Here is a 15802-nt window from a genome sequence, read left to right on the forward strand (position 1 = left end):
TGTCCAGGGTCCAGATGGTGTCCTGTCAACCAGAGTTCAAACGCATCATCTTTCTTGAACCATAATAGCAAGACAGTAGCAGCACTGAAGAGCAGGAAAAACAAACAAACAACAACAACAGTGACACATGAGGAAAAAGGCCCTCGGACTATTTCGGAGGAAATCTGCTCTCGTAATTAATTACTCAAACTGCTCTTTCTCATCCTGGCCTTTGGTGCTTCCCTTGACATATCACTAGTGATGTTATGGCAGATAAACTCCACTCTCAGTCGGGGTTAGAAAATATGAGCCTCACCTCTTGTAGCGGCCGCTTCCAGATCTTGGAGTCTCCTGAAACAAACAAACAAAGGAAAGATAAATGCTGCTAGTCCAAAAACTATAACTCAAGAGTTGCTTTAAGAAAAGAAGTTGACTTTTCTACAGTAATAATGATTTCAGAGAGAAACGGCAAGACATCTGGGTGATTTTGGTGTCATCATTATGCTTTGTTCATCTGCCTTTGGGTTGTATTGGTTCACCAAAAGAAAAAAAGGCATCTACAGGATGAGAGAAATTTATCAGGGGCGGCATTTATAGAAAGCCTTTAGGTTGTCTGTGAACCTTTGTGAATTGCAACTGCAGAGCTGATATATAGATAGGCAATCTCATTTTTGGAACATGTAGTTGTATATTTATCTTATTGCTTTAATTATTGTGTGATCTAAAGGTTGTTTAAATCTTTGCAGCAGTGATGCTCCCCATAAAAAACGCTTTTGGTAAAGAAGCGATTCCCTGGAAAAAATGAAGTGTGTGTGAGATGAATACACATCTCCTCTTTCCTAAGGTCCTGTGCAGTGAAGGGTCCCGTATTTGATTGAGGAGCCTTGGCTTTGCTGCAATCTATCAGTCAGAGCTCGGCTTTTGTCTGACTCTCAGCATACAGCAGCCTCTGTGCCTCACTGACAAATCATCCATTACCTGTGGATGAAATCCCTCAACTTATCTCTTCCCTGGATCGATTTACAAAGATAGAAAAGAGTAAGAGGGCAAAATGTAGCAACAATCGGCCTTTAACTAAATAAAAGCACATCTTAGCATGAGGCCTGGTTGAAGTGGCACCTGGAATTAAGAGCAAATTAAAATAGGAGGTTGTCTTTTTGTAGGATTGTGTGTAAGCCAACAGCAGCCACAGCTGCTCCTAAAAGGCCAAGTCTACAGTAGCTGTTTGATCTTCTTCCTTCTTCATTAATAGTTGACTCTAAGGCAGACAGATGCTATTCTACTGCTGTACCTTCTAACTATAATACACAAGCCTCAGAAAACAGTGTTATAGAAAGTTTAGTTTAACTTCATTTTTTATACTTCTGTTTGATCTGAATATGGTCAGAAGACAAATTATCCATCGCTGTTTATGGAGCTATAATCGCCATTATTCTTTACTTCAACTCTGGAAAAACCATTTATTTTTCTGTCAGCCAAGCACACACACACACACACACACACACACACACACACACACACACCTAAATGTAAATGTGAGTTTACACTCTGACTTCCAAACTCTAGATGTCCACAATATGCAACCCTCCTAGAAACAGTTTGATGGTGTCCAACGAATGTTGATTTTAGTAAAGAACATTTGCTTTTCCATTTTCCTAGAAATTCAGCTCATCCAATCCGGCGATGCGGCACGAGTTTCATACATCAGGTCCGCTGGCGTACAAATAAACTCTACACTGTACCAGGGCACATCTGGGTTAGAGAAAAAGCGAGACCATGTGACATCACTCCTGCAGTTTGTTGAAGAGCAGCAAACACACAGGGTAATGCAGTCTCAGGTGTGGCTTTTCAAAACTCGATGCAGGTGACACCCTCTGTAACTTTGTAGTGATTAATGCAAAGCATGCCAAAGCGACACCTTATTGAATGGCCCGAGTAAAGAAAAAATAAAAGAAATTGTGGCAGCTGCCAATGGTATCGCTCAGACTCCTCAGACACACCTATGGCATCAGTTTCAAAATCCTACGTCACCTTGTTATCGCACTCACAAAACTTCAGGAAATGTGACCTCTGACCTCAAGGTTAAGGTCAGTGAGAGTCGAACTCGTCCAAATGTTTTTTAGTAGATACGTCTATGGTATCAATTTAAGGCTCCTACGTGGCCTCCTTCTCAAGTTATCCCATTCACAAGTTTAGGCGTGTACAAGAAGATGAACCCAGGAATGACGACACTTTTAGTGAGACCCTGCGAGCCTTATCAGTATGAATATGAGGTTTGAATTTCATTTTTTGCAGAGAGCTATAGGTTATAAATATATTAAACTGTTTTGCTTGTTGCTTTTTTTTTTTTTTTTTTTTTTTAAATCATTTGCTCTTTTGTCAGAACCTTGCACTGCTTCGCGATCCTGCACCACAGTCTAAGTACTCCAGACAGCTTTAGTCAGTAACACAGAGGGAACAAGTTATTTATTTCTACCAATATTCTTCTTTATGCCTGCTATAGTAGAAAATAAATAAATATCTTCCGTCTTTTTGGTGGATGATCAACAAGTTTGGTAAACATATTCAATTTAAATGTCACCATTAATTATCTGCAAGAATATGAATATTTAATGAGTAATCACAGCAGTGCGGGAGATGATCAGATTAAAATAACAGTACATTACAATAACACGACTCCAGGACCTTTAATACTGTTGGTAAGTTTTACTCTGTGATGTTGGAATAAAGGGTTGCTTTTAAAATTAAACTTTAATCATGTATAGTATTTCTGCACTGATGCAGTATTTGTCTTTGACTTTACCGCAACCACACCGAGCATTGTGAACCACCTGCTTGGGATACGAGTCTGCAAGACAGTGTAAATGTACAACTACTTCACTGCGCACAACACAAGCCTGTGTAACTTTATTTAGAATGTTCAAGCACCAGCGTCAGCTCCTACAACCCACATCGCAACGCTTACCAAGAATACACCGAGACAAACATCTACAGTAGAAATGAGCATTTTATCACTAGAATCGAGCACTCTACTTATTTCTGTGCTTTTGTAACCTGCTCCTTCTCCACAACACTCAACACCAGTTGGAATTTGTGATGAAACGCATTCAAAAGTCTTGGTTTGGACATTTATGAGCTGCTGTGGTCACAGATTTATGTTTTGGCAGCTCATTAAATTCAAAAGAAAAAAGAAAAAAGAAAATGAGAACATTTCTCAAGGATCAGCATCTCTGCCCATGAAAAGCTGATCTCTGGCATTCCAGCCAGTCGCCAAACAGCGCAGGGCTCAGTCGGTTTCTCTGCACAAAGCTGATAAAAATCACAATTTTACTTGGGGCATTCAATAAATCTGACAGAGAGAGAGAGGGAGAGAGATGCTCAAATAAGATGCATGATTGGCATTTTAAGGGATCCTGAGTAAACAGCAGCAAGTACTCAATGTGTTGAGATATTTGCAGGTTCTGGCTGCAATTACAAGCTAACATTTTTTATCTTACCGCTCTATTGTTATACTCAAGCTGTTTTGCAGTCCTCTCACACATTTTATTAAGATGCTAACCACACCTGGCTGTCTGGGTCTTTGATGCCAGCTGAAGAAATAGATGTCAAAATGCCAACCTGGAACATAAATTGAAGGCTGGAGATGAAAACAAGGCTAACCTATAAGCAGCGCTGTAAACAGTAGCAGAAAGTCATGTTAACCTCTTGTCCTCCCTTTCAGATTCCTAAAAGACCTTTTCTTACCCCCTAAAGTGCCTGAATTAGAAGTTAAATTTAAGGATCTTTCAAATTTAACTCCCCCATAGTTGTTGCTGGGAGCTTGCCTGTCAGAGATAAGCACTGGTGGTTGGCCCATATAGCCATAATCTTGAACAAACAAAGGTGTGAATGTTATCAAATACTATTTTAGGCTCTACAGTGAATTGCACTTTGCTGCTAAACACAGCTCCTGCTGGAAACGCCATGTGACGGGTTGTGAACACTTCCCTGCTGCTCAGACATGATGCTCTGCATCAGCACTGCTTCTTGGTGTTGAAAGGTGATAATGAAAAATGCAAATGTGGTCCTTAAAGAGTGCTGGATGGAGATTGCCGGGGATATGCTTTCTCCAGGTAAAAGAGAGAGAGAGAAAGTGAGAGAGAGCTGAACTTGTCTGCCGTGAACCTGGCTCCTTAATAAAAGCAGAGGATCCAGAGGAATGTTCCACGTGGTTCTGGGCTGCTAGATCACTAGAACAGGTTTCCTTGTAGGACCTGCATACCAGAGGGAGGTAAGCCCTGATAACAAGGAGCACTTGCCTGCACTGGGTCTCTCTGATTATCATACTTATCAGATACATGTGCAGGAGAAGAACCGTGTGGGTCTGAGCTCTAATGCACACACAGTGAACACATCTCAGACTAATTTAAATGCATCATGGGTCCCTTTTATAAACAGAGGCATTGCTGAATTTGAAACATCTGAGCATCTCGAGCAGCAAAGAAATACAGCTTGTTTTGGTTGGAAAATGCTCTGAGACCTGGGAAGGCAGTTAGCAGCAAAACAGCTCTGAACAGAAGGTGAACGGAGCTTCTTTTCAAAGCTTTTTCAAAGCTCAGGCCTGGCCTGATGTTGTATATCATCATGGAACTGACACAGAATTTGATCAATGGCGCCCAAGGGGAACGGCACTATTTTTTATTTTTTTTTAAACATGCTCCATCTTTGCAGATGTCTAACTGAGAGCTCTGCTATAAATCTGCTGATCGAATTGTATCCCTCCTGTTGTTTTTCCTCCAAGTCTGACTTCTTCTGAACAAGCTGGCACCGGAGCCCCATGAGAATAGAAATATCAATTTTAGATGAGTGACAGTGAGACATCTAATGGTTAGTTCCTGCATAGCCACATCTGCTCTGAGTTAGAGCTAATACGGAGATGGTGAGATTAGATTCAGCCCATGCATGATCGGGCATATTCTGCTCCAAATTATAAACCGAGGGTCCTCCCCTCTACAAAACTGGATGCGTGGCAAAGAGCTGATTCTACTGAACTCCCTGCTGTTTGTTTACATGTAGAACACTTTATGTAAACAGTCGAATCCTTTTTATTATTATTTTTTTTATTGAGGCCACATCTCAGCAGGTGCTGTCACAGTCTTCCTGTTAGTGTGGTTGTTTGTGTACATATTTCATGCACAAGCCTTTGCTTCGCGTAAATAGCCTCATACAGTTCCAGCCCAAAACAAAATAAGCCTGCTGATGCATAACAGCCAATCCATCTGGAATGCGTCTCCTCGCTACATCCACACGAGCTGTCACACAGCGGCAGAGCCATTAGATATTCCTATTTATTTTTTATTTCGTTCAAAAGCCGATTATCATGTCAGTCAGATGATTTTCGTACAGGATGTCTGAGTCGTCGGTACACAGCTGGATGCTTTCATATCCTCTCTGCACTCGAGGTTATATTGAAAATCAATGCATGTCCATTAGAAGAGAGTTTGAAATTACATACACTGGAATATGAACTACTGTTCTGGTGAAAGACAGAAGTCAAATTACCAATGTGCCATTATTTATTAAGGCTCCGTTTTTACTCGTTCATTTACATCCTCATTGTACAGAACACCTGCTGGACTCAGACAAAGACCAGACGGCCTCTGCAAGAGCTCACTTCTATTAAATAAACACAGATTCACTTGCCAAGATTAAAAGATTCAGTTTGTAGACATCAACAGTGTCAGGTTCACACTCTCAAGAACCAGACGCCTTCTACACAAACCAGATTCTGAAATTTGATGAATGTGGCCCTTCACTTTGTTGGCCCGAGCTCCACTGTGCTAACGCTAAGCGGTGGCGGGATGTGATGATCCTGTTGCGTTTCCACTCACGTTCAGGACAAAAGCTAATCATTATCAGTTATCTTTTATTTTTGTTTAGTCTATAAAATAGCGCTCTACAAGTATTCACAGGCCAAGATAAAGTCTATACACTGCTATTTTTTCCCTGGACACTCAAAGATATTTAATTTTGCGCAAATGGAAAAGTAAAAAGGTGCACGATTAGGAAGGATTCCAGCCATACTAACCAAAAATCTCACAGATTTAACTTGGCCATGTAAGTCATCCTCTTGGTCAGCGCTGTACCACTTCCTGGGTGGTACACTTTTAACCACTTGAAGTTCAGTGATGTGTGCTGGATCTGCTCCGGTGTTTCAATCCAACGCCTCTAACTTATTTCAGAGGAAAACAAACCGTCAGGGAGGCACAGCTACTGGGAAGAGCAAGTTTTAAGCAAAGAGTGTGGTCTAAACTGTTTGTGCCAGTTCTTCCTTCCTCTAGTGTTGCAGGGTGTTAACAGCAGGACTGTGAGCTCTTCTGCTGAAAATTCATTGATTTTCTGGGAGGCCCAGTTCTCATTACAGTGCTCCCTGACCTGAAAGTCAGGCTGGTTTGACACAGAAGATGTTTGTCTCTCTAAAGTCCAAGTGCAACTGGTCTGAACAGGACTTCCAGAGAAAACAGCAGGAGCACAATAAAGAGGGGACTGATTTCCAAAAAAAAGAACTTTCTGATTACACCTTGCATCTCAAGTGTTTAAAAAAAAAAAAAAAAGAAGAAAAAAGAAAAGAAAAAGAAAAAAAGAAGTTAATTAGACCACTAAAAAACCCAGACTTATGAGGAACTGTTGCACCAGCTGCTTTGTTTGTTACATTTTGCCTTTAACCTCTTTTTCCATTGATGATGAAACACCATGACACCTTTGTGTTTTGCAGCTTTTTTGCACAAACTAAGCATTCCCCGTGCCTCCCTGAGCTCTGAGTGTCTCCGTTTGGCCGCACTGATGTTACAATATGTAAGATACTCTGCTCAAAGACATAACAAGTGGAAAAAATGCTGGCTGTACTCTGTGGACATCCTGTGCTGAGGCTGATTTGCAAAATAAAAAAACAAAACTCCTTTTTTGTCATGTCACTTCTTACCAGTAAGTAGCCAGTGTCAGGGTCAGCTGTCATCGACTCATTCTGAAACGTGTTGGCCTGAACCAGCTCCTCCTCCTCCCTCCTGTCCTTCTCTCCGCCATCATCATCATCCAGCTCATCCAGGCTCTGTGATAAGGTGATGACAGATGAAATTAGGAAGTGAAGTGGACACAAACTATGTTTACATGCGCCATCTGTGTCAAGGTTGGTAAATTAAAGAAAACTTCATGCACACAGATCTAACATTGGTCCCATTTTACCAAATTTGCATCATATAAACAACTTCCTTGTTGGTTGCATAACCGTATATCGCACGAGGGTTGAGGAATGAGGAATCATTTGTGCATTTGTGTTTTCAACAGGCAGCTTGTCAGCAGCCAAACCTCTTCTCTAAGCCAAGGTATGTTTTTTTTTTTTTTTTTTACAGTATACAGATGATAAATATATTGTTTTATCTAAGCATCTTAACAGTGAGAGACAAAAACAACAGCTTCAAGTGTTCACCACACTCTAAATATTCACCCAAGAGAGATGCATGTGAGAACAAATCTCCTATAAAGCCAAATCAGGCCTTAACTTGTCCAAAAACAAAATGCTGAGTGACACACCGCAGGACAGCCTCCTGATGTTGGCCTTGTCGACTCACATTATTTGCTGTGTGTCAGCAAATAAAATGGCATTTACAGGTTTACTTGTTTTTTCTGAAGCAAAATTGGGGACAAACATAAGCAGAGAGTCAATTATTGGTGTCAGCATCAACTGTTAGCCACAGGTGTAGGTATCAGACCAGAACTTCACAACTGGTGCATCCCTGGTGCATTCACTAGTAGCAGGTGGGCGTCTTTTGTCCTGCCTCTGCTTGTTGCACAACAGAAGCTCCCTCACATTAATCCAGTAGTTTGAAGTGAACCATTTCCAGCTGTGTGCAGCATGTGCAAACTGAAAAGTTCAGAAAATGACTGACCTAATTATCACAATAATGTCAAGAATTCCTCTGTGAAAAAGGCTTTGGGACAGATTCTGTCTGACTTTTTATTATTTTGTATAAAAATATGCTCAGCTTGTTACTTTTTATACAATCTGCTTCTATGAATTCTTTATTCTCATCTGAAACTTTGTTTACTCTTCAAGATAAGTGTACAATCAAACCAACCCCACCCTCCAGTGCTTAACGGGTTGCTAGAGTCAGTCCCCCAGACAAATCCAACAGTAACTTCCTCATTTTATTGCATTTGAGTGCACTGACAGATGCGTGGTGACAAGCAAGGTCATTCCCACAGTAACAGCAATATTGACCTCTGGCTCAACACAACCAGGGTCTCCTCTTAATCCTCTTCAGACATGGTCACATTCACTTCCAGGAATCCCCCAGGAGCTACAGCTCAAACACTACCCTAATGCCAGATGGACTCTAGTACGGCAACAGGAAAACAGTCTGCACTCGACCTTTCACCTCTTGAGGACAAGTCAGGGGGGATTTTTAACCACTGGAATGTCCCTTGAAAACACAATAAAAGACACAATATAAACATACGGAGTGCAAACATCCCTTTGACAGAGGCTAGCAGCTTTCATAATCAAAGCAGAGAGCTTTCGAATAGTCTCGGAAAACCAACTTTACTTCTGATTAGAGCTGGGCGATATGAGATTTTTTCATATCACGATATGTTTTTTTTCATTTCAGGCGATAACGATATCTATCACGATATAAGCCAAATAACTATATTTGTAAGATTTAAATGTGCCGTTGCTCACAAGTAAAATGTGAAATAATCAGCAGCTTGTTTTTAAATATTTATTTCCCATAATAAGTTCAACAGGGTAGATGTACTTAAGGAACATGAGACTTTTTCAGATAAATAAAGGCAAATATTGCAAACTACACAAAAGGCAGCCGCTAAAGCGTTTAAGTTTCAAAATAGAACAAACGAAACAGACTAAATTGTCAATTCCACTTAGAAACAAAATATTAATTCTAAAAATAAATCTTAGTTTGTTTTACAGAAGAACAGACAAAACTGACTAACCTTTGTCAATATCAAATAAACTGAGAACTAAAAGGAAATTCTCAATCTCTCCTTGTTGTATAGCTGAGCTTTTCAAACAGTTTTAACAGTTACTTTAGTCTGACAAAAGCCGAATGACGAATTAGCGCTTCCAGTCAGACTGAGGCTACGTCCACGTGTACACGGGTATTTTTGAAAACGGAGATTTTCCGTTTTCGTTTAAAAAAATAATCCCGTCCACACATAAAGGCAGAAATGAAGGAAAACGCTGCTATGAACATGCCAAAGCAGCAGGTGGCGCTAGATTCCTAACCGTGCAGAAATGTTGGCCAATCAGAAGTCTAGAAGCCTCGGTGGGAAAAAGTAAACAAAGCTGGGGCATAGAAGCAGAACCGAGTCGTATGTGTGGAGGGACAGTAACTGTGTGTATATGTAAGCATTTAAACACTGCAGAGAGTAGAATTAACAGTATTGTAGAAATTCATTTCACCGAAACAATAACGTGGCGCACAGTGTGACGCATGCACCAGTTTATTGTATTTCCAGACTTGCTTTCGGCACAATTTACAGTGCACGCTACTCTGTTTTTTGTCAGACTTGAAATAGCCGAAATACCTTCACACTACGGAGCTTCTATGGCTCTTCCGTTCGACAATCTCTCCGGCATTGGAACCATCATCTGTTTTCTCTTCGGTCACGCTCGGTTGATTTTTCTAGTCGGCACACTCATTTCCTCCATTACGCGCTGGCTCCATTACCCGCTGGCTGTTTCCCAAACAAACACACGTGCGGCTTGGCGCTTGTGCTGTACGTAACAAGTCACGCGACGTGACGCTGCGGCTGTGATTGGTTCGGCTCTGCGCTGCTTAATTTGGATTGGCTGACCTTTTTTTTTTTTTTTAAGAGGACAAGAGCGGCGAGGTCTATCGCGATAGCTTAATTTCTCTATCGAGTACAAGTTATATCGCGATACATATCGTTATCGTTCTATCGCCCAGCTCTACTTCTGATAATCTTAATTTTTTATTTTTATCTTAAAATATCTGCACAGCCCAAACTTCACACTGAGATGGAGTACGACAGAGTTACTGGGTTCATCTGTCAGGAGCGGCGGAGATGCATTGCACAAACACATCTCAACACTGACGGCCGGATCGTGACACGAGACAGAACGGGGGCCAAACTCCCAGAGGGGACAATGCAAACCAGGCTTTCCTGTTTTACACCGCAGGGTGAACAAAAGATGGCTGCCCAGCAGACCCTTCATCGGTAAAAATAGCCTTACAAGGTTAAAGAGGAATGCAGTCATTTGCAAGGCTTTTCCTGCCAAACTGTTTATCAGTTGTCCTTGGGGGAAATGCCAGTTCCTTTTGAGTCTCACTCAGAGCTTAATGCTAGCACTCTCCTCCACCTCACCGGTGCTCTCATCATCTCCCACACAGACACCTATGGAGGTATCCCACGATGGGGCATAATTAGGAGATTAAGAGCAATGAAATATGGAAAATGCCATAAAACAGAGTTCTGTCTGTGTCAACGCAGAGTGGATTGCGCAATGACTAACCACTCTGCTATGCACAAACTTTCCTAAAATGTGGAGTTGGGAATCTCAAAGTTTGTTTTGGAAAGAGATGGAGCCCACTTTGCTCTCTAGTATTCCAAATTGCTGTGCTTCTTTTTATTTCAGCTAAAGGAAAAGGGTATCTGTGCGAGTCCATATAAGGGGTGTTTCTGCTCCTGACATCATCATAGTGTTTATTTTTCTGGCCAGTTTCTTACCTTGGGCCAGCTGGGCAAAGCACTGAAAGTGCTGAAGGATGAGCGTCCAGGGCATTGACTGAATGCCTTGAGCAATGTATTTGCATTTCAACATTACACATAATTTCTTCAGCCCAAATAGCGTCACAGAAGTAATGCAATGTTCTGTAGCACCACTGTAGGGGCCTCGAGAGTCCCCCTCTGAAACGCATCACTCTCCACAAGTTTGTACATACAAGGACACACTTATAGCAGCCACTGTTGGCCTATTCTTTGCATATTTTAAAAACACTTTATATTTCTCTGTATACAAATGATATAATCTGGCGTGCATTTACCATTTTGCAGACAATTTTGTGCACACTTCACTGAGGCTAAAGTTCATTTATAACATAATCTAAATAAGTTAAGAAATTAAGAAGTGAAGAGCAAAGACACGTGTCCTCCCCCAAACAGTTTTGGAGAGTCGAGTGAATGCTGCCCAGCTGGGACCGATTATCTGCGGGAGAAGCACTTTTTACACAATACTAAACCCTAATTAAGATTAATTAAAAATACACTGAATGTTCTAAGATCATTAAATGTTGAGCCAAAATTTAAATGTACCAAAAGTCAAGGCACATACAGTAAACAGAGGTATCAGTTTGTGTACTGATGATATTAAAAAGATCATTACAAACTTCAGTGTTAGAGGACATCTCTCCAGAATCCTCTCTGCTTCCTGTTTACAACAGGACCAAGTGTCAGGGCGTGTTTACTTAAGAAAAGCACATATCCTGCTCCGCTTCAGCCTCCAGGCCTCTGACCGTCACTCTCCACATGAAGAATAAAAGAAGCTACATCTGGAGCAGAGCTTCACGGTCTACTGGAATGTGTGTTGTGGTTGGAAAGTTTCTCCGCAGGGAGGAAAATGATCACTCATCTATTCTGAAACTCCATCTCTGGCAGCAACAATGCAAAGGCTACAGTCTTTGTCTGCAGAACAGCAGGCTGTGTGCTTTACTTCCCTGCTCTTTAGCTTTTAAATGTTGGTCAAAGGGATGCTGTGTGATGGGAGAGGTGATGGGTTCCCAAACTAAAGTGGCTACTTTCAAATCATCCACATGAAAGACAATAAAAAAAAAAAAAAAAAACATTTTAACTATAGTATGCTAAAGTCTATAATCATTATTATTATACACTGAATTTTCACATGCCAAATAGGGTGAACACATCATGATCTTGAGAGTAAGAGAGAGCTTAATCTAACAGAAGTAGCAGAAGCCTGCTTAATCTACTTAAGACATATTAAGATAAATGTCTTATTTTAAAATGCACAAAAAATAAAGCCTCAAACTGAGATCATTTTAGTTGGTTGAACACATGATTCAAGTTTCAAACCAAGTGTCCACAAAAAGCTGCTCAGCAACAGCTCAGCAGAGGTAGCTACAGCTGCAGTGACTTCCATGGCAAACAATCTGTACAAACTCACAATCTGTATTCAAGGGAGAAATGTGTACAGTGTGTCACTCGTCCCGTCTTCCTCCCCTTAGCCCCCCATGGCTGTTCTTCCCTGAGCCTGGTTCTGCTGGAGGTTTCATCCTGTTAAAAGGGAGTTCTCCCTTCCCACTGTCGCAAACTTCATAAAGGGGGTTGTTTGATTGTTGGGGGTTCTCTGTAGCATTGTAGGGTCTTTATTTTACAATAAAAAACACCTTGAGACAAAGATAACCCAAGAAAATTTAAAAAAAAAGAAGCAGTTTTTAAATGATGATTTCATTGATTGAGGAAGAAAAGATAGATATGTGGATTAGTCAAATTCCTGACCTGAATCCAATTGAGATGCTGTGGCATGACCTTAAAAGGGTGGTTCATGCTCGAAAACCTTCCAATGTGGCTGAATTACAACAGGTCTACAAAGATGAGTGAACCACAATTTCTCCACAGTGCCGTAATGAGACTTTTTGCGAGTTATCACAAACACTTGATTGGAGTTGTTGCTGCTAAAAGGGTGGACCAACCAGTTATCAGGTTTGGGTTCAATCACTAGTCCACAAAGGGCAATGTTGGTTTGGATTTTTTCCCCTTTAGTAATAAACACCTTCAATAAGAAACTTCACTTTGTGTTTTTACTTATCTTTGTCTAATATTTAAATTAGTTTGATCTGAAACAAACCGTTCATCCAGACGTAGCACAAAACGCTACGTCCGGATGAACAGAATCAACTTTTGGAGACTGCACCACAAAATGTCTGAGCTGCAGGAGGGCCTGGATAGGAGGGTCCCAGGATGACCCCTTTACACGTTTTGGCTTCACTGCATGTTCACCTTTTAACCGTTTTGTTTTGGCACGAGATAGCCTGTCCCTTTTACTTCCACTTTCTCATACTCTGTGCAGATCCAGTCTAAACATACATTCTGTCAAACTGCCAACAGCTCGACCACTTAGTCCTCAGATTTACCTCCAAACAAGCAAAGGGCAGCTCCAACAAAGGCACGCTCGTATACAGCAGACTTAATGACTTCTGTGTATTAATTACCTGCCACTCGCCACAGCACAGTGACTTCATTAAGATGATCTATTAGGGAAGAGGTAAACTGGCACACCGATGCCCACTGTCTTTTAATCAAGACTGCCAGTCAAGCTCAGGTAACGGGCACAGACAGGCACAGCACTGCGCTCAGGTATGGCAGAGATCAAAGAGAGCACATCCGCCCCGGAGCTGCAGGCTGATTAATGTGACACCACCGACTTGCCAAGGTCGCCGTTAGGTGCGGCAGAGGTATGCCAACTCTGAGCAAGAGTGAGACATCATTTGACATCCCCCCCAAAATACGACTGGATCATCGCCAGGAAAAATATTACATTTAATTCTCCAAAGAAAATATTTTCTATTGCTGCCTGTGGCCTCCAACCAAAAAAATAATGTTTTCTTTAATCAGCTACTGGTATGTCTGAAAAAAGGCTGAGAAGCAGAAGACACTAGATAACCAATGTGGGGGTTTTAGTGTGAAAACAGGGTGAATGTGTGCGTCCAGAACTCAAGCAACTGAAGCTTGAATATGTCCAAGATCAAATGAATCATGATTTTGGTTTCTTAAGTATTTGCTGAGTTGTTATTAGGGTTATGATCTGATATCCTTTTCTTGTTTCTTACGTCTATTGTGTTTACTACTTTCTGCCCATACCAATTGTCTCACTCATGTCCAAGTAGCCAATCAGCTTCCAGTGTACCACCACAAGTGGCCAGATCACCTTTGCTCTTCCAGAATCTTACCTTTCCATCCAGCGCCTATGTTCCTTGATTTTATTTTTTCCTTGTATTTTCTTGTGTATTAAGTCTTGTTTATTTTTCAGATTTTTGCTGCTCTCCTGGTTTCTTTTGGTGGATTGCATTTGGGTGCTCTGCTTCTGTGGTTTGTTATATTTCCACATGCCGACACATAACCAACATTTATACAGAGGAAAGGACATAAAAGGCACATAAAAGCACCACTTCTCAAAACACTAAAGCTGTATATTTTAAAAAAGGTCTACCACCACTTCATTTATGATTTATCACAGTTCACAAACCCAGTCCCGCTATATCTATCCTTTCCAAAATCAGATGCCTTTGCATTTGGTTCAAGTCTCAAAACTGTACAAGAGGGCCTTTTTTTTATAAAGATAGGGTTGTTTAGGGACAGAGTCGAGTCAAACAGCGTACATGACTTTCCCAAGAATCAAAAGCTTTCATTGGCCTCAAAGCCCCGGGCTGCTTTCTTTAAAACAGTCTGTTTATCGAGCAAAATCTTTCACTCTTCAGCTTTGAATTCTGAGTCTTGACCCTCATTTTCACTCCAAGTGAGAATATAATATTTTAATCAGCACTTCGCCAGACCTCAAAATGAGTTCCCTCTACACGGGGGGTTCTGGAGAGGAAGACGAAAGAAAGAGAGAGAAAAAATACTTTCTGCAAACAAACAGGGGCACGGCTGTTATTACTGAGAGAGAGAGAGCAGCATCAGCTTCCTCGGGATGCGTTAGCCTGGGATGAAGGCCTGAGGGCAGGCCAGTTGGGCTCAGCAGGTCTGGGCAAAGATCTCTGACAGTCTGCAAAAGCTTTAATACATGTGTGGGAAACAACTCTGGCAAACTTAAAAGCATGAATAAACTTGTTGTTCTCCTGTCTATAACCTCCACAGTAGGTTGGAACAGAGCACCGACTTCGACCGGACTTGTAAACAGACTGGCCGCGTGTCCGTTTTAAGTATGCGCTGGCAGGGTTGAGAGGATAGAGGAATATTTACAGTTTTGGGGAGGAGGGTCACTGTTTAAATGGCACGTTAAACTCCAACACCGCAGACCTCCACCAACAACCACATGGCCCCTGCTCAGCCCTCGGCTCAGTGATGTGGTACTCAGTGAGAAGTCTGAAACCAGAGACAACACGATTGCAGAGATGTCCGTGTCTCCATGCATGTGGTAGACATGCAGAGAGAAGCCACAAAGTCAAATTGGATACATTTGCATAAATATTTTAAATGTTAGTCCCAAAGAATTGTATTGCAGAGTCTGGTTCTAATTTTCATTAATCTTGAGCCCTGATATTATTATTGGCCCTAAAAATAGCATCAGTTAGACTAAAACCAGGTTTATTATGGGGAGTTAAAAGTTTTCATATATAGAGTTCACCTGTTCACATCAGTTCCCCAAAGGAATTGTATTTTTTTTCCATCCTTGGTGGGCAACACAAAACCATGGAACTGTACAACTGAGAGAACAAATAATTGGAGTTTATCAAACAGAAGACTACTGCTGTGCAACTGCTGTTACAGAGCGAGTTACAGTGGACCCCGCCGGACTAGACTGGACTGGAGGCACGTAAAAGAGTGTTAGACAATCTAATCATGTGCTCGGCCACTAACAGTAACAGCAGCCAAAGAGAGAACTGCTTTTACCAAAGTAAGCAATTACTGGTAATTTACAGCAAAATTAATGAGGAAGCAGTACAATTTTTTACTTCCCTAAAACCTCGCACTCTATTAAAAAAAAGGAAAAAAGTGAAGCTAAATCCCATCATGACAATAAGTTTGCATCTGAATTTACAATTTTCTGTAGAATCTCTTGGAAAAAAAA

General features: G+C 41.2%; 1 protein-coding gene across 3 annotated transcripts in view; it reads right to left on the reverse strand.

Moving 5' to 3' along the window:
- pawr (PRKC, apoptosis, WT1, regulator) overlaps nt 1-15802 on the reverse strand; it is a 69593-nt gene that overhangs the window by 15535 nt on the left and 38256 nt on the right. For all 3 annotated transcript variants that reach the window (XM_076875517.1, XM_023152663.3, XM_076875516.1), the window contains exons 3-4: nt 6941-7066; nt 296-330 (exon numbers count right to left, since the gene is read on the reverse strand). In XM_076875517.1, coding sequence (XP_076731632.1) covers nt 296-330; nt 6941-7066 — 161 coding nt within the window. The remainder of the gene's footprint in view (nt 1-295; nt 331-6940; nt 7067-15802) is intronic.

The sequence above is a fragment of the Maylandia zebra genome, linkage group LG17 (assembly GCF_041146795.1).
Source record: "Maylandia zebra isolate NMK-2024a linkage group LG17, Mzebra_GT3a, whole genome shotgun sequence".
Classification (NCBI taxonomy): Eukaryota; Metazoa; Chordata; class Actinopteri; order Cichliformes; family Cichlidae; genus Maylandia; species Maylandia zebra.